General features: G+C 43.3%; 1 protein-coding gene across 1 annotated transcript in view; it reads right to left on the bottom strand.

Moving 5' to 3' along the window:
* Positions 1 to 19254, bottom strand: part of ABCA4 (ATP binding cassette subfamily A member 4) — a 144247-nt gene that overhangs the window by 53024 nt on the left and 71969 nt on the right. The window contains exons 15-19 of the mRNA XM_027536459.1: positions 18834 to 19055; positions 16765 to 16969; positions 10926 to 10991; positions 7552 to 7641; positions 5438 to 5612 (exon numbers count right to left, since the gene is read on the bottom strand). Coding sequence (XP_027392260.1) covers positions 5438 to 5612; positions 7552 to 7641; positions 10926 to 10991; positions 16765 to 16969; positions 18834 to 19055 — 758 coding nt within the window. The remainder of the gene's footprint in view (positions 1 to 5437; positions 5613 to 7551; positions 7642 to 10925; positions 10992 to 16764; positions 16970 to 18833; positions 19056 to 19254) is intronic.

Below are 19254 nucleotides of genomic sequence, written 5' to 3'. Positions count from 1 at the left end.
CTGTCATGTGGGAGACCAGGGTTTGATCCCCTTGGTCAGGAAGATCCCCTGGAGGCTGGAATGACTACCTACTCCAGTATTCTTACCTGGAGAATCCCATGGGCAGATGGGCCTGGTGGGCTATAGTCCATGGGGTTGCAAAGAGTCGGACATGACCAAGCAACTAACATTTTAATACAGCACCAGGAGCTGTGATGGCTGAGTTGCAGAGGGATCTCTGGCTGTAAGTGAGCATTCTTTATGTATCCTTTTCTCCAGAGCTACCACCAACCCTCACAGGTAGGAAAAGGAATGCTCTTTGAAAGTAAGTAGTGCTCTACAGGCTTCTCAGGTAGCGCTAGTGGTTAAGAACCCGCCTGCCAACGCAGGAGACTTAACAGATGTGGGTTTGATTCCTGGGTTAGAAGATCCCCTGGAGAAGAGCATGGCAACCCATTCCAGTATTCTTGCCTGGAGAATCCCATGGACAAAGAGCCTAGGAGGCTACAATCCATAGGGTCACACAGACTTGGACACGACTGAAATGACTAAGGCATTCAGAGGGTAGCCATCTATCAGAAGACCCTAGAAACCAAATGTAAGGAATCCTTTCCATCATTGCCTTGGTTTGCATGTGGATGGGCACATCATCCCTGTGTGGAGAAGCTGATACTGTAACTTAGCCTCTAATGGGATTGGGGAATATTTTTCTCAGAAGAGTCACTGAGAACCCAAGAGGGATGTTTCTTAATGAGTGATAGAGAAAAATCTGGTGGCATAAGATGGCAGAGTAGAAGGACGTGCACTCATCTTCTCCTGTGAGAACTCCAAAACTACAACTTGTTGCTGAACAACTGTTGACTGGAGAATGTTGGATACCACCAAAAAAAGATACCCCACATCCAAGGGCAAAGGAGTAGCACCATAAGATGGTAGGAGAGGTGAAATTGCGTTTAGAATCAAACCCCTTATTGGCAGAGATGCTCAGAGGGCTCAAAAAAGCCTTGTGTACACTAGGTCCCAGAGACCCCACAGAGACTGAGCCAGAACTGTGTTTGAGTGTCTCCTGCGAAGGTACAGGTGAGCAGTGGCCTGCCACAGGGGGCAGGGGCTCTGGGTGCAGCAGACCTGGGTATGGCATAAGCCGTCTTGGAGGAGGTCGCCGTTAACCCCGCCATAGAGCCACCAGAACTTACACAGGACTGGGGAAACAGACTCTTGGAGGGCACAAACAGAACCTTGTGTGCACCAGGACCCAGGAGAAAGGAGCAGTGACCCTACAAGAGACTGACCCAGACTTGCCCGTGAGTGTCCGGGAGTCTCCGGCGGAGGCGTGGGTCAATGGTGGCCTGTTGCAGGGTCGGGGGCACTGAGTGTGGCAGTGCTTGCAGGGATCTTTTGAAAGAGGTCCCCATTATCTTCATTACCTCAACCATAGTTTGCCCTCAGGTGAAACAACAGGGAGGGAACACAGCCCTCAACAGACAATTGGATTAAAGACTTACTGAGCATGGCCCTGACCATCAGAACAAGACCCAGTTTCCCCCTCAGTCAGTCTCTCCCATCAGGAAACTTCCATAAGCCTCTTATCCTTATCCATCAGAGGGCAGACAGAATGAAAACCACAATCACAGAAAACTAACCAAACTGATCACATGGACCACTGCCTTGTCTAACTCAATGAAACTATGAGCCATGCCATGTAGGGCCACCCAAGATGGATGGGTCGTGGTGGAGAGTTCTGACAAAATATGGTCCACTGGAGAAGGGAATGGCAAACCACTTCAGTATTCCAGCCTTGAGAACCCCATGAACAGCATGAAAAGGCGAAAAGATAGGACACTGAAAGATGAACTCCCCAGGTCAGTTGGTGCCCAATATGCTATGGGAGATCAGTGGAGAAATAAGTCCAGAAAGAATGAAGAGATGGTGCCTAAACAAAAACAATACCCAGTTGTGGATGTGACTGGTGATGGAAGTAAAGTCCAATGCTGTAAAGAGCAATATTGCATAGAAACTTGGAATGTTAGGTCCATGAGTCAAGGCAAATTGGAAGTGATCAAACAGGAGATGGCAAGAGTGAACATCGACAGTTTAGGAATCAGTTGACTAAGATGGACTGGAATGGGTGAATTTAACTCAGGTGACCATTATACCTACTCTGGGCAAGAATCCCTTGGAAGAAACAGAGTAGCCATAATAGTCAACAAAAGAGTCCTAAATGCAGTACTTGGATGCAATCTCAAAAACGACAGAATAATCTCTGTTCGTTTCTAAGGCAAACCATTCAATATCAGAGTAATCCAAGTCTGTGCCCCAGCACCAGCAATGCTGAAGAAGCTGAAGTTGAATGGTTCTATGAAGACCTACAAGATCTTCTAAAACTAACACCCAAAAAGATGTCCTTTTTTATTAGAGACTGGAATGCAAAAGTAGGAAGTCAAGAGATACCTGGAGTAACAGACAAATTTGGCCTTGGAATACAAAACGAAGCAGGTCAAAGGCTAACAGAGTTTTGCCAAGAGAACACACTGGTCGTAGCAAACACACTCTTCCAACAACACAAGAGGAGGCTCTACACATGGACATCACCGGACGGTCAATACTGAAATCAGATTGATTATATTCTTTGCAGCCAAAGATGGAGAAGCTCTATACAGTCAGCAAAAACAAGACCAGGAGCTGACTGTGGCTCAGATCATGAACTCCTTATTGCCAAATTCAGACTGAAATTGAAGAAAGTGGGGAAAACCACTAGACCATTCAGGTATGACTTAAATCAAATCCCTTATGATTATACAGTGGAAGTGACAAATAGATTCAAGGGATTAGATCTGATAGAGTGTCTGAAGAACTATGGATAGAGGTTCGTGACATTGTTCAGGAGGCAGTGATCAAGACCATCCCCAAGAAAAAGAAATGCAAAAAGGCAAAATGGTTGTCTGAGGAGGCCTAACAAATAGCTGAGAAGAGAACAGAAGCTAAAGGCAAAGGAGAAAAGGAAAGACATAGGCATTTGAATGCAGAGTTCCAAAGAATAACAAGGAGAGATAAGAAAGCCTTCTTCAGTATCAGTGCAAAGAAATAGAGGGAAACAATAGAATGGGAAAGACTAGAGATCTCCTCAAGAAAATTAGATACCAAGGGAACATTTCATGCAAAGATGGGCACAATAAAGGACAGAATGGTATGGACCTAAGAGAAGCAGAAGATATTAAGAAGAGGTGGCAAGAATATACAGAAGAACTACACAAAAAAGATCTTCATGACCCAGATAATCACAATGGTGTGATCACTGGAATGCAAAGTCAAGTGAGCATTAGGAAGCATCATTACAAACAAAGCTAGTTGAGGTGATGCAATTCCAGTTGAGCTATTTTGAATCCTAAAAGATGATGCTGTGAAAGTGCTGCACTCAATGTGCTAGCAAATATGGAAAACTCAGCAGTGGCCACAGGACTGGAAAAGGTCAGTTTTCAATTCCAATCCCAAAAAAAGGCAATGCCAAAGAATGCTCAAATTATTGCACAGTTGCACTCATCTCACACACTAGCAAAGTAATGCTCAAAATTCTCCAAGCTAGTCTTCAATAGTATGTGAACTGTGAACGTCCAGATGTTCAAGCTGGTTTTAGAAAAGGCAGAGGAACCAGAGATCAAATTGCCAACATCTGCTGGATCATCGAAAAAGCAAGAGAGTTCCAGAAAAGCATCTATTTCTGCTTTATTGACTATGCCAAAGCCTTTGACTGTGTGGATCACAACAAACTGTGGAAAATTCTGAAAGAGCTGGGAATACCAGACCACCCGACCTGCATCCTGAGAAAACTGTATGCAGGTCAAGAAGTAATAGAACTAGACTTGGAACAACAGACTGGTACCGAATCGGGAAAGGAGTATGTCCAGGCTGTATATTGTCACCCTGCTTATTTAACTTACATGCAGAGAACATCATGTGAAATGCCAGGCTGGATGAAGCACAAGCTAGAATCAAGATTCCTGGGAGAAATGTCAATAACCTCAGATATGTAAATGACACCACCCTTATGGCAGAAAGCGAAGAACTAAAGAGCCTCTTGATGAAAGTGAAAGAGGAGAGTGAAAAAGTTGGCCTAAAACGCAACATTCAGAAAAGTAAGATCGTGGCATCTGGTCCCATCACTTCATGGCAAATAGATGGGGAAACAATGGAAACAGTGAGAGGCTTTATTTTGGGGGGCTCCAAAATCACTGCAGATGGTGACTGCAGCCATGAAATTAAAAGATGCTTGCTCCTTGGAAGAAAAGCTATGATCAACCTAGACAGCATATTAAAAAACAGACATTACTCTGCCAACAAAGGTCTGTCTAGTCAAAGCTATGGTTTTTCTAGTAGTCATGTATGGATGTGAAAGTTGGACTATAAAGAAAGCTGAGCACTGAAGAATTGATGCTTTTGAACTGTGGTGTTGGAGAAGACTCTTGAGAGTCCCTTGGACTGCAAGGAGATCAAATCAGTCCATCCAAACGAAATCAGTCTTGAATATTCATTGGAAGAACTGATGCTGAAGATGAAACTCTGATAGTTTGGCCACCTGATGCAAAGAACTGAGTCATTGGAAAAGACCCTGATGCTGGGAAAGATTGAAGGCAGGAGGAGAAGGGGACAACAGAGGATGAGATGGTTGGATGGCATCACCAGCTCTATGGACGTGAGTTTGAGCAAGCCCCGGGAGTTGGTGATGAACAGGGAAGCCTGGTGTCCTGCAGTCCATGGGGTTGCAAAGAGTCAGACACGACTGAGTGACTGAATTGAACCGAAATGACTTGGCATGCAAGCACACACAATGCTCTACAGATGGAGGGCATGTGATGGTAGTGGTCAAGACTTTATCACCACCATCATGATAGAAACGCTGGGGATGTTGGGGATAGGGGGACCAGCTCACAGCATCAAAGATAAGAGACGATCCTGTTCTTGCGTCCATGGAACCACCACAACATGGCTTCCTTGGAAAGTCACTTCACTCTCTGGATGTCCCCATCCCTGGCACCAAGGGGCAATGAACTTACTACTCCACCTCTCTCTCCAACTTCATGATCTAATAAAATGATAAATGTGAGCAAGCTTTGAAAACTGCAGTATACTATACCTTCCTTGCACACACATATAGAACACATTTTTCTCACTAAACTTCTGTGGGAAAGAATGTGAAGTTGCTCAATTGTGTCTGACTCTTTGTGACCCCATGGACTGTAGCCTGCCAGGCTCCTCTGTCCATGGGATTCTCCAGGCAGGAATATTGGAGTGGGCTTCCATTTCCTTCTTCAGGAGATCTTCCCAACCCAGGGATTGAACCCGGGTCTCCCACACTGCAGGCAGCCTCTTTACCTGAGTCACCAGGGAAGCCCCGGAGTGAGAAAGAATAGACTGAAGCTAATAGAGGAAGAAGAGAGTCAGAAAATGATCAAAGACTCACAAAGTCGTGGTTTTCCCTGCTCCATTGTGACCGAGGAATGCGGTAATCTGACTTTCATAGAAGGTAATGTTAAGACGGTCCACGGCTGGCCTGCCATAGGGCTCAAATATCTTTACCAGATTCTTCACACATACTCCGGGAACCAAGCCTGGAAGCTCACGTTCAAAGAAGCAGTCTTGTTGGAAAAAATGAACATGATGTAACAATGGCTTCACGTACACACTACCCAAGGATCCTTGTTGAGACCATTGTCTTCTGTACCTATGGCTTTAACTATAACTTTATCACGGTGACTACAGAATAATAATGGTAATAATAGTGTCTAACATTTGTTGAGCTGTTACTCTGTGCCAAGCATTGTTTCAAGTGCTTTATATATATTACCATGCCATTTCTACAGATGAGGAAACCTAAAGAGATATCAAGAGTCCAATCAAGGTCACATGGTTTGTGAGTGGCAGAGCTGGGATTTGAATGCAGATGTGCTCATTGTCTGTATGGAGAGTTAGCCCTAAGCTCAGCCTTCAGTCCCAGGCCTTCATTTCTGACAGTCTGCAGGGGATTTCCTCAGGAATTTCTTTGAACAGCTCAGGGTCCTCATTCTCTTTCCCAAACAGTGTCTTCCTTCAGGCTATCTTATGTCCATTCTCCTAGTCACCTTGGCTCACATCTTTGAGTCAACTCTACTAATGCTGACTACTTGCTTTTAGCGCTCCCGTTTCTCCAATTTAGGGTAGGACAGTCCACTCTTTCTCACCACTGTCCCTCAAACTCTGTCCCTCCACTTTTAAACTCCATACTCCCCTCCAGTTTGAGGTCCACTTGGTGTCCACTTCTCCCTGCTTTAGTTCACACAAGACAGTGATGGGGCTTCCCTGGTGGCTCAGATGGTAAAGAATCTGCCTGCAGTGCAGGAGACCTGGGTTACATCCTTGGGTTGGGAACATCCCCTGGAGAAGGGAATGGCTACCCATTCCAGTATTCTTGCCTGGAAAATTCCATGGGCAGAGGAGCTGATGGGCTATAGTCCATGGGGTCACAGAGAGTCAGACATGACTGAGTGACTAACACTTTTCATTTATATGTGTTACTTAATTTGTCACCTTAATATTGTAATTCTGAGCACTTACTCCCCTGCCAAAGAAAGGGGGGAGGGGGAAATCCCAGTGCTGCTTCTGTGCTTCCTCTGGCCTTGCTGACAGTTGAGGTGGGACTGGACCCCCACCCTCTGATTTTGGTCTTGGAATTCTACTCTGGGAGGAGGGTCTTCCCAAAGGTTCTGCTGACTGGAAACTGCAGGAATCACAGGTCTCCAACCTCAGCTTTGTGAAATAGCACCTGGGGTGCGTCAGACACACGGAGGCTGGACCTTCTCCTGCAACATCAGGTGAAGTCCAGAGGTCATGCTGCCTCTCTGCACCCAGGGTGACAATAGCGGAGCATTTCAGAATCCATAGAGGAATTCTAGAGAAATCCATATGCTTGAGGAAAGAAGAACATGGTGGGGGTGGGGTAGGGGTGGGGGAACCAGGACAGAACTGGTTCAAGAGGGAAGGTAAGGGAGGTAAAGGCCAAGAGAACACTTGCAAACTTGGTCTATGAGTTGAGGAATTATTAAGTAACTTCCATGGTCAGGAAAGGCCTTTGATGGCTTGAATGAATGGACCTCTAGATTTGTAAATCACAAATGAAATGTAGTCAGCTCCTCTAGACACGCTCCCCCTGTGCACAGGAGCATTTATTTTTGTCTTTCCTTATAGCTCATATCCGCTTGAAGTCCCAGTGACCCAAGTTATTGTTCTTGCTAAATCCTCGGAAGTCAGCACATTTGTGCAATTCACTGGGGGTTTGCCTAACAAGGGCACAAACACACCATATACTTGGGATTTGCTTTCTCCAGGAAATATGTGTTAATGTCTGGCTGGACCATTCCTTCCACACATGGGCAGCTGGACCCTACAGAAGGTATCAGGTTTAACCCCTGTCAAGAGAGTCAGCTTCCTGGGTTCCATTTCACCCCACTCAGGAGGTGTTCTGCTCTAGCCCTTTGCAGTATTCTAAATCTTCTCTTGCCTCTGTTCTGCATTCTTTATTGAGGGTTTTTTGTTTTTTACCATTTATTCCTTCTGGGTATTCTGGGTCCTCCATTTCCTCTGTTATTGGTTCTGTCTTTTCCAAGGCTCTTTCTTCTCTGGTTGAACAGCCTGCACAAACCAAAAGCCACTGTTACTCTCCTGGTGAAGGCTGAGAATCAGGAAAGACAGGAAACAAGAGAAGAAGAGGGGAGCAGAGTTTCCTACCATAGCTGGAAAATAGCTGGAAAGCACAGTTCCCTCAGAAGGCCAGGTCGACATTGCCAGGACCAGCCCCGAGGAGGGCCCTGCCAGCCTCTGACCTGTGGGGCTGTGAAGTTCCCACAGGGTCTGGGGAGAGGGGGTGCTTCCCAGAGGTCTGATTTGGCAGCTGTTGGTGAGCACAGAGGGAATTTTGTACTAGAAGTTTCACTTATCCTCAGGTGGAGCCCACAGTGCCAGAAATTGTGATTTAAAAAAAAATTAAAACCAGGATTGACTTTTAAATGGGTTAATTTTTTTTTCAGCTCACTAATGGTACTTTTCACTCCAATCCAAAACACGTCAAAGTCATGGTGAATCTCCAGTAAAAGTCCATTCAAGCTGATATGATGGGCAGGCAGACTGAGACATTGTTTACCTGAGAAATCTGTCAATACTTTCATGGGCATTCAAGTATTTGGGGATTAACACCAGAGGTGAGCCTGGCTACTGGACAGGCTTACACAAATTGTGGTGTAAACACTCACGCACATGTTCTCACACTCACACACACCCTGACACTCACAACACCCATACCCCTAGCCCTCACAGAGGCGCTTTTTGTAAACTTCACCTTTGGTTTCAAAGGACAAAATAGATAACTAATGAGAACACATTATACAGCACAGGGAACTCTACTCAGTGCTCTGTGGTAATCTAAACGGGAAGGAAATCCAAGGAAGAGGGGATACATATACACACATGTGGCTGACTTGCTTTGCTGCACTTAGAAACTAACACAACACTGTAGAGCAACTATTCTCCAACACAAAAAATAAATTCATTTCCTGAAAAAAAAGGACATCACAACACCCTGAAAGGGGAAGAGAAGCAGAAACACAAGCCAGCTAGAGAAGAAAGCAGAGGCGGGAGGAAACCGTCGTCGCCAAGCATCTAAAGGCCCTGGCTACAGGTGCACATCCGCGAGCAGGCTGGTGTCCTAATGCTGCAGTCGGCCGAGGCCTCTCCGCCCACACTGCTGTCTGTAGACCGCAGGCTGTGTGGTGGGTGATGCGTACTGGGCCCTGCTCAGGGACCGGCCCCCGCTGGCACTGCTGTTTCCTGAAGGACTTTTAAATCTATTGCCCACAATCCCTTTGATCACTTTACTAGCCATCATACTGCATTAAATGTATAATAATAAAATAGCAGGAGGAAATATTCTCCTAGTCACTGGAGTGAGTTCCTTGCCAGGAAATACATGTCCCAATTCCAGATTTAGTCCAAAATGGCCAACAGGAACTGGGTTAGACATTAGATGTCTCTTGGGCTCCATGTCTTCATCTATGAAAGGAGCAGATTAGGTGGAAAAACTCAGCTCTTTTCTAATTTTAGAGAAATTTAGGAATCTATTTCAGTCTAGCTTGTGAGACAGGTGAAAAATATTTAGCTTCTGTTGGCAAAAATACATGTGACTCATTTTTGAAGGAGCACATTTGTCTTAAAATTTTTCTTTTTAGAGGCAGCATATCTGTTGAGATTATAGAGGGAAAAACAAGCCCACAAAGTCGTGATACTCACTGAAATTAGAAACATATGGAACAGACTTCTGTGTTGAAAATTCCCATTTATGATAGGTTATAAGTTTATTATAGTAGAAGTTTAAAAGTTTACTAGATAGACAAGAAAGACAGACAAGGCAACATAATGGGGAAAAAACCCCACAAAACACTGAGCTGTTGAAATGTTGTTTGAATCATTAAAAAAAAAGGCAACCCCCACTGCAAACCTTTTAAAGGTCCTAGACTAATCCCCTAGAGAAAACAAACATTTATCTTAGTGCTTAAAGGCTAAATCCTGGCCCAGGCCCAATAATACAAAGTAAAGGGCAAGTAGGTAAGGAACAAGCAGATTGGAAAGCATCTCCTTTGCTTCCAGAGACTCCTAGCTCCAGGGGCGCCTCCAGCTCTCAGCTCTGGAATTTCTCTATCTCCTCATCCCTCACAGGAGTCTATAGTACACAGCTCCCCTCTCCACCCCCCACTTCTAGAACTCTCCCTTGGCTTCTGTCCTGTTCAGGAAAAAAGGTAAATTTTACTTTTGATGCATTCTGGGCAAATGTCCTTTTAACCCTCTTTTCCAGTCACAAGAAAGACCAGCGCTAAGGGAATCTGGGAGTCTGCCCCAGCCTCTGGATGCCAGGAAAATAAACTTATTGCTTTGGGAAAATAAATGTATTTATATTTGAAAAAGTGGAGAGGACTAAAAAACCACACGAAGAGACACAGCAGAAGATGGATTTCTCTGTGATTCTCTAGATCTGTCTGCTTTATTATTTAATTAATTATTTTAATTGGAGGTTAATTACTTTACAATATTGTGGCGGTTTTTTGCCACACATCGATCTGAATCAGCCACGGGTGCACATTGTCCCCTGGTCCTGAACCCCCCTCCCACCTCCCTCCCCATCTCATCCCTCTGGGTTGTCCCAGTGTACCGGCTTTGAGTGCCCTGTTTCATGCATTGAACTTGAACTGGTCATCTATTTGACATATGGTAATATACATGTTTCACTGCTATTCTCTCAAATAATTCCCCCCCCCCCCCGCCTTCTCCCACAGAGTCCAAAAGTCTGTTCTTTATGTCTCTTTTGCTGTCTTGTACATAAGGTCATCATTATCATCTTTCTAAATTCCATATATATGTGTTAATATACTGTATTGGTGTTTTTCTTTCTGACTTACTTCACTCTGTATATAGGCTCCTGTTTCATCCACCTCATTAGAAATGACTCAAATGTGTTCTTTTTAATAGCTGAGTAATATATACACTTTGTATATATACCACAACTCTCTTTTCCAGATTCTATAGATCTGTTTGCTTTAAATTGAGAAGTTGCAAACCTTGTTTGCACCCTCAAGTGGTCTGGCTTTCTTTTAAGCGTGCACTTTAATCCACTGGGCACAACCAGGATGCAAGGGCTTATCAATGCTCAGCCATCACCCTGGTCCAGTCACTCACAAAACAGGGGCTCCCAGAGGCCGTGATGATGCACTAAGGAACAGAGCCCCCAGCAGACAGCTAACTAATCAGGAATCTCACATTTCATGTAAGAACCACCTCTACAATGCACACATATCCAATATAGAGACAAAGGAGTTAATTTCAAACATTTGTTTTTCTTTCTTAATTAAAAAAAAATTTAAACAACTCACCTTCACCACCTATCCAGTAAGACTCTTGTAGAAGGAAGTACCAAGGAAGTGGGGTTCCATAGTCCCCTAAAGATAGATAGGCAAATAAAGGGAAAAAGTCTCAGTAGTTCAATCTTACCATAGTTCTATAAGATCTAGAATTTATCTACCTGAACCTCAGGTTGTAACTATATATATTTATAGTTCATAAGCATTACATAGCTATCCATATGGTTCCTCTAAGACTACTTCTAATATGCTTCAATTCAAAAGGTCATGTTTCGGGGGTGAAATCAGCAACACCAAGACTGATGATCTTAACTAACAGTAGTTTTCCAAGAAACCATTTAATTAAAGAATTTAAGCATGCTCTTTTCAACAGTTACCAGATAATAATAGTGATGATAACCACTAACATTTGTTGAATGTTCTTTCTGTGTCAAACATAACTGTGAGCCCCTTCAATGTGCTAAATAATTTAATCCCCAAAATAACACAAAGGGATAGGTAGTATTACTATTCTTGTGGATAAAGAAATTACGGCACACTGAATTTGAAGCTTCTGCCCAATGTCACAGCTAATTTAATAGAGGTGTAAGAATTCCAACAGTGGTAGTCTGGTTCTAATACCACTGATCTTTTTTTAAAAAATTAATTAATTATTTTTGGCTGTGCTGGTTCTTTACTGCTGCAGGGGCTTTTCTCTAGTTGCAGTGAGTGGGGGTTACCCTCTAGTGTGGTGCATGGGCTTCTCATTGCGGTGGCTTCTCTTGTTGCAAAACACAGGCTCCAGAGCACACAGCCTTCAGTAGTTGCAGTGTGTGGGCTCAGTAATTTCAGTTCCCAGGCTCTAGAGCAAAGGCTCAATAGTTTTGGCACATGGGTTTAGTTGCTGTATGGTATGTGGGATCTTCCTGGACTAGGGATCAAACCCGCGTCTCCTACATTGGCAGGTGGATTCTTCATCATTGAGCCACCAAGGAAGCCCAACATCACTAATCTTAACCATACCATCCTACTGGATCCACTTGAGTTTCAAAGAATCAACTACCAAGTTTCTAGTCCAGTTCTCCTAGCTTGCTGCCTATAAATGTTGATTTTGTGAGAATATTATCTTTGCTTATTTAATAGTTACCCTGTGCCTTATGGCCAATGCTAGACTGTAATCCCTGAAGGACAGGCTTGGGTCAGTTTTTTTCACTTTTTCTTCTCTGAGTACCTGTGCTACTGAGTCTAATACATTGGTGCTGCTTAGTACATAGTGGTTGATCATATTAAAGCTTTATCTTGGCTAAAAGAAAGCTCTTGAAATATGCACAAATTATATTTTCAATCTAATTAATTTTCACTTATTATACCTCTCTCTAATGGCCCAGTGAGATGGAAAAAATGGAGGCTGAGAAAGTCAAGTATATTTCTTTGAATTCACTGTTATAAGGTTGAATTATGTCCCTTGACTCTCTCTTCCCCCAAAAGAGATATATTGAGGTGTGTGTAGAATACAAAATAATACTTGATCTTTGTCCACAGTTCCTGGTACAGAGCTCTTAAAACCTCTGGAGTTTCCTGAATGATAGAAGTGCCCTTGTTATTCATCAGTTCAGTTCAGTTGCTCAGTCATGTCCAGCTCTTTCTGACCCCATGGACTGCAGCACACCAGGCTTCCCTGTCCGTCACCAACTCCCAGAGCTTGCTCAAACTCATGTCCATCGAGTCAGTGGTACCATACAACCATCTCATCCTCTGTCGTCCCCTTCTCCTCCTGCCTCCAGTCTTTACCAGCATCATGGTCTTTTCCAATGAATGAATCAGTTCTTTGCATCAGGTGGCCAAAGTATTGAAGCTTCAGCTTAAGCATCAGCCCTTCTAATGAATATTCAGGACTGATTTCCTTTAGGATGGACTGGTTTGATCTCCTTGCAGTCCAAGGGACTCTTGAGAGTCTTTTCCAACACCACAGTTCAAAAGCATCAGTTCTTCGGTGCTCAGAGATTTTTGTGTATGTAATTTGTATCCTGCAATTTTACTAAATTTTAAAATTAGTTCTAACAGTTTTTTTTTTTTGATGGAGTCTTTAGAGTTTTATAAACTTTAGAGTTTTCTAAAAACTTCTCTGGAGAAGGAAATGGCAACCCACTCCAGTATTCTTGCCTGGAGAATCCCATGGATGGAGGAGCTTGGTGGGCTACAGTCCACGGGTCGCAAAGAGTTGGACACGACTGAGAGGCTTCACTTTAACTTAGAGTTTTCTATACATAAAATAATGTCATCTACAAATGTTACTATGTATAAATGTACCTCTTTTCTGATTTGGATGTCTTTAATTTCTTTTTCTTGTCTGATTGCTGTGGCTAGGACTTCCAATATTATGATGAATACAATTAGCAAATGGGTGTTGGGTTCTGAGATCCCTCCTGGTTATGGATCACTGTGCCAAGGGTGGGGATTATGGTGAAACTGTGTCTTAAACTCCCCTACCTGCTTTGCCTGATGTGTAGTTATCACTCAGCCAGACTTTAGGTTTTTTTAAAAGAGGAAATGGTGGCATATGAAGCTGAAGACTCAGTTCTCTATGAGGGAAGGTGAATTCAGCATCTTCTTACCCTGACATCTTCTGAAGAATTTGAACAGAGGATTGACACCACCTGACCTAGATTCTGAAAGGATCTCCCTGAACACAGTATGGAGAACAGACTGGTAAGAGATGATGATGGAAGGAGGAGGCTTGGACTGAGAAGGTTGTGTAGAGTTGGTGACAAGGGATCATATTCAGAATCTGTTTCTAAAGGTGAGTCAAGCATTCACTGATGGATTTTTGGTTCCTGGATTTAAGATTTAAATATGGGTTCTGAGAGTTCAAGCTGAAAGACTTCAGAAAGAATAAGATTTTGAAAAAAATTGAAGTATAGTTGATACAAAATGTTGTGTTGGTTTTGGTAGAATCACTTTGCTGTACACCATACCTATATTTATACTCCTTTTTTTATTTCTTTCCTATATTTCTTTCCCATTATAGGTTGTTATAAGATATTGAATATAGTTCCCTGTACAGCAGGTCTCTGTTGTTTATCTACATTATATGTAGTATTGTGTACATGTTAATCACAAACTCCTGATTTATCCCCCCACTCTGCTATCACCTTTAGTAAGTATAGGTTCATTTTCTTTTTTTCTTCTTTTTAAAAATATTTACTTATTTTTATTTATTTATTTTGCTGCTCTAGGTCTTAGTTGTGGCATGCAGGATATTCAGTCTTCACTGTAACATGTGGGATGCAGGATCCAGCTTTTTAGTTGTGGAGTGTGGGATCTGGTTCCTGGACCAGGGATTGAACCCAGGCCCCCTGCACTGGGAGTGCAAATTCTTAGTTCCTGGATCATCAGGAAAGTCCCTATAAGTTTCTCTGTCTGTGAGTCTATTTCTCTTTTGTAAATAACAAAACATTTGCACCATGTTTTTACATTCCACATACAAGTGATATCATGTGATATTTGTCTTTCTGTATCTGACTTACTTCACTCAGTTTGACAATATCTAGGTCCACCCACATCACTGCAAATGGCATTATTTCATTCTTTTTATGGCTGAGTAGTATTCCATTGTATATATATTCTTTATCCATTCCTCTGTCAATGGACATATAGTTTGCTTCTATTCCTTGGCTATTATAAATACTTCTGCTTTGACTATTCGGGTGCATGTATCTTTTCAAATTACAGTTTTCTCTGGCTATATGCCCAGGAATGGGATTGATGAATTATATGACAGCTCTATTTTTAGTTTTTTAAGGAACCTCCAGACTACCTTCCATAGTGGCTGTATCAATTTACATTTCCACCCATAGTATAGGAGGGTTCCCTTTTCTCCACACCCTCTCCAGCATTTGTTATTTGTAGACTTATTAATAATGGCCATTCTGACTCAATTCAGTTCAGTCACTCAGTCGTGTCCGACTCTTTGCAACCCCATGAATCGCAGCACGCCAGGTCTCCCTGTCCATCACCAACTCCCGGAGTTCACCCAAACCCATGTCCATCGAGTCAGTGATGCCATCCAGCCATCTCATCCTCTGTCGTCCCCTTCTCCTCCTGCCCCCAATCCCTCCCAGCATCAGAGTCTTTTCCAATGAGTCAACTGTTCGCATCAGGTGGCCAAAGTATTGGAGTTTCAGCTTTAGCATCAGTCCTTCCAAAGAACACCCAGGACTGATCTCCTTTAGAATGGACTGGTTGGGTCTTCTTGCAGTCCAAGGGACTCTCAAGAGTCTTCTCCAACGCCACAGTTCAAAAGCATCAATTCTTTGGCGCTCAGCTTTCTTCACAGTCCAACTTTCACATCCATACATGACCAGTGGAAAAACCATAGCCTTGACTAGACAGACCTTTGTTGGCAAAGTAATGTCTCTGCTTTTGAATTCTGACTAGTACCTCACTATATTTTTGATTTGCATTTCTTTAATAATTAGCAGTGTTGAGCATCTTTTCATGAGCTCATTGATCATCTGTATGTCTTCTTTGAATAAATATCTATTCTTCTTTGAATAAATGTCTTCTGCCCATTTTTAGATTTGTTTGTTTGTTTTTGCTGTTTAGTTGTGTAAGCTGTTCGTATGTTTTGGAAATTAATCCCTTGTCTAATGCATCATTTGCAATCATTTTCTTCCAGTCCATAGACTGTCTTTTTGCTTTATGCCTTTTTTGCTATGCAAAATCCAAGAAGTTTGATTATGTTCCATTTGTTTATTCTTGCTTTTATTTCTTTTGCCTTGGGAGACTGACCTGGGAAAACATTCCTATAATTTATGTTCAAGAGTGTTTTGCCTATATCCCTTTCTACGATTTTATGGTATCACGTCTTATATTTTAAGTCTTTAAACCATTTTGAGTTTATTTTTGTGTACAGTGTGAGGGTGTGTTCTAATTTCATTGATTTACATGTAGCTGTCCAGCTTTCCCAACACCACTTGCTAGTCAATCTGTTCAGTCGCTCAGTCGTGTCCGACTCTTTGTGACCCCATGAATCACAGCATGCCAGGCCTCCCTGTCCATCACCAACTCCCGGAGTTCACTCAAACTCACGTCCATCGAGTCAGTGATGCCATCCAGCCACCTCATCCTCTGTTGTCCCCTTCTCTTCCTGCCCTCAATCCCTCCCAGCATCAGAGTCTTTTCCAATGAGTCAACTTTGCATGAAGTGGCCAAAGTACTGGAGATTCTGCTTTAGCATCATTCCTTCCAAAGAAATTCCAGGGCTGATCTCCTTCAGAATGGACTTGCTAAAGAGACTGTATTTTCTCTATTGTATATCCTTACCTCCTTTATCAAAGATTAATTGGGTGTAGTTGTGTGGATTTACTTATGGGCTCTCTATTCTGTTTCATTGATCCATTTGTCTGTTTTTGCTCCAATACCATGCTGTTTTGATTCCTATAGTTTTGTAGTATTGTCTGAAGTCTGGGAGGTTATGCTTCCAGCTTTGTTCTTTTCCCTCAGGATTACTTTGGCAATTTTGGGTCTTTCATGGTTCCATATAAATTTTAGGATTATTTGTCCTAGTTCTGTGAAAAATATCTTGAGTAATTTGATAGTGAGTGAGTAAGTGAAAGTCACTCAGTCATGTGTGACTATTTGCGACCCCATGGACTATTCAGTCCATGGAATTCTCCAGGCCAGAATACTGGAGTAATTCAATAGGGATCACATTAAATCTGTAGATTGTTTTGGGAAGTATGGCTATTTGAACAATATTAATTCTTCCAATCCAAAAGCATGGGATATTTGATTAAGATTTAAACTAGAGTGAAAAGGCAGAGGAACTAAAGAACATAATTACCTTTACCCTATGGAGGAGGACCCTTACCTGGGAACACCTGGTCAAGATACCAGGCAAGCAAGCCATACAGAGCAGCATCAAGGAGCATCATCTTCATGGACATCAGAAAACTGAATTCATCCCCTTCCATGGGACTGTTCCCAATATTGCTCCACTGCAGCCCCACACCTTGCTCTTCAAAACGAGCCAGGTACTCAGTGCCAAACCCAAATGCCACAGGAGACAGCAGGCTCTGCAGTGGGGCAAAGAAGGCATAAAAGATGAGCAGAGGATCTTTAACCCAACCCAACAGAACCCACAAGGTATGGAGGAAGGCCGATGGAGGGTCTACAATGTATTCCGGTCTAAGACCACCCCAGGGAGGGGTTAAGGCAGTCTTCCCACCGGAAGAGAGTTCTGGGAATACTTCTCAGGCCTCAGGGACCCCTGCCCAATACCTACTTGGCACCTTTCACCTGTCCAGTGGATCACAGTGGTACACTAGGGGAGACAGCACGGCACAGCACAGCGAGGGACCAAAGGTCCTCAAGCTTGTCTTCCTACCTCTCCCTGCCTCTACCTGCCTCTTCTACAAAATCTCACAGGTTTTGGTACAACAAAGAAGCTAACTGGAACTGCTTTGTGAGAATCCCAATAGAACTGTCCATAAACTCATCAGTGTTTTAGAGCAGACTAGAAGGCTAGACAGGATATTGTCTCATGACCTCCTGAGCAATGTTAAGCCAAAAATCCTCAGCTTATAATGACTATCACCTTTTCTCATTTCCAGACTAGGGAAAATCTTTTTCTTAGAATCTCCTTGAAGAGCACAAGTAACTGAGTAAGTGGTATGCAGAAAGTCTAAAGAGGAAGTCCCCCAGCCATATCCCCACAGTTGCTGCCTGGCATGGCAGAAAGCACATACACACATACAGAGGGATGAGCTATTCCCACTTGCTCTGCTGGGAGGCCTACCTCTAGTTTGCAGGACATAGGATGGGGTTCAGAGCATCTCTCTGCAGAAGGAAGGGATTCCCTAGCTATATCTTCACAAAAACCATTAAAAAAAATCTCAGCCCAGCCCTGGTCCACAGAGCAGCCAGAACTATAGCTTCCTGGTAGATCCACACATGCAAAGAACTAGTTGTGGCTTCTAAGTGCCAACTGTCTAGATACCAAGATAGCCCAGCTCTGCCAACAGCCAGAGTCATAAGAATTTCTTGCCCATTGTGATAACGTTAGAAAATTAGGTGCCATAAACAACAGTAATTAATTCTTATTTAACATGAGAAATAAAAGGCAGATGCCCTGGCAGCACTTGAGCCAAATACGCTTGAGTCTTGAGAACAAGTTCAACTTAAATTTTCCCCAGTGAGATGCAGGTGACAGTCCTTTCTCAACTGCATTGTACAAAGAACCGTGCACAGGGAGATTTTGGAGGACAAAGAAATTTGCATCCTACAGGGCTTAGAAGCTATTTAGTCTGTTTAATGACAGAGTGGACATAGATTATTTGAAAACAATTAGAGAAAAAAAAAAAAAAACCATGTTGTTTGGGCATTGTGAAGAGGTCTTTCAGGCAATCCAGAGTCAATTTCTGAAGACCTCTCCTGGGAAGAGGGCCCAACTGGCTCGTTTGTGCACCCCTGTCTGAGTGCCCTGGTAGAACATGACAAAGACACATTAGAGCTACTCTGGTTCAAATTCTTTTACAGATAAACAAAAACTTTTAATTTATGGAAACATCTTTCTGGGCAGATTAGTAAAGGAGAAGCTCCCTCCCTTATGAATTTTCTCAGATGTTAGGGAAAAAAAAAGAACTGAGTGAAATGGGCCCCATTGTTCTCCTCTTATGGATACACAAAGGGACCCACGAGCTGAACTGATTTTCGATTACTTCCCAGGGCAGACTTATCAAGCAGATGTGGTGAAGAGGAACTGTTAGGTTGCTCAAGATGAAGACTACTCCCACTTTTGTACCTGTGCCTTTAAACCTTATGTCCATTTCTGCCAAAGGCAAAGTGGACCCCCTAAAGGGCGAGCCAGTCCTCTCAGACTGCTACATACCCTGCAAGTGGAATGCATCGTATTCTAGGTGTAAGCCCAGGGTCCCTTACCACAGCCATCTTCATGTCGGCTGTAATTCGGTCCTGCCAAGCGAAGCAGAGAATGTGTGGCAGGTAGAGGGTGAAGTAGATGACACCACTGCAGGCTGCTGCCAGACTGGCCCTGGAGAAGAAGGTGCTGAGCAGGAAGCACTGCATGATCGTAGCAATGGAGAAAGCCAACAGGAACAGGAAGAGGATGAACGGATTGCTGTAATGCAGGATCCTTCCATGCTGAAACCAAAGTGGCCACTTGAGTCAGTAATTTCCATCCACATCCAGGAGCCCCACCCCTTTAGGAAGTGATCTCTATGCGTTCAGAAGCCCTCCGCCACAAAGGGATCTTTCCCATGAGCCCAGTGTGTGTTAGCTGCTCAGTTCTTTCTGACTCTTTGTGATACCATGGACTGTAGCCCACCACACCCCTCTGTCC

Source organism: Bos indicus x Bos taurus, chromosome 3, assembly GCF_003369695.1.
Source record: "Bos indicus x Bos taurus breed Angus x Brahman F1 hybrid chromosome 3, Bos_hybrid_MaternalHap_v2.0, whole genome shotgun sequence".
Lineage (NCBI taxonomy): Eukaryota > Metazoa > Chordata > Mammalia > Artiodactyla > Bovidae > Bos > Bos indicus x Bos taurus.
This window is presented reverse-complemented; position numbering and strand designations above follow the sequence as displayed.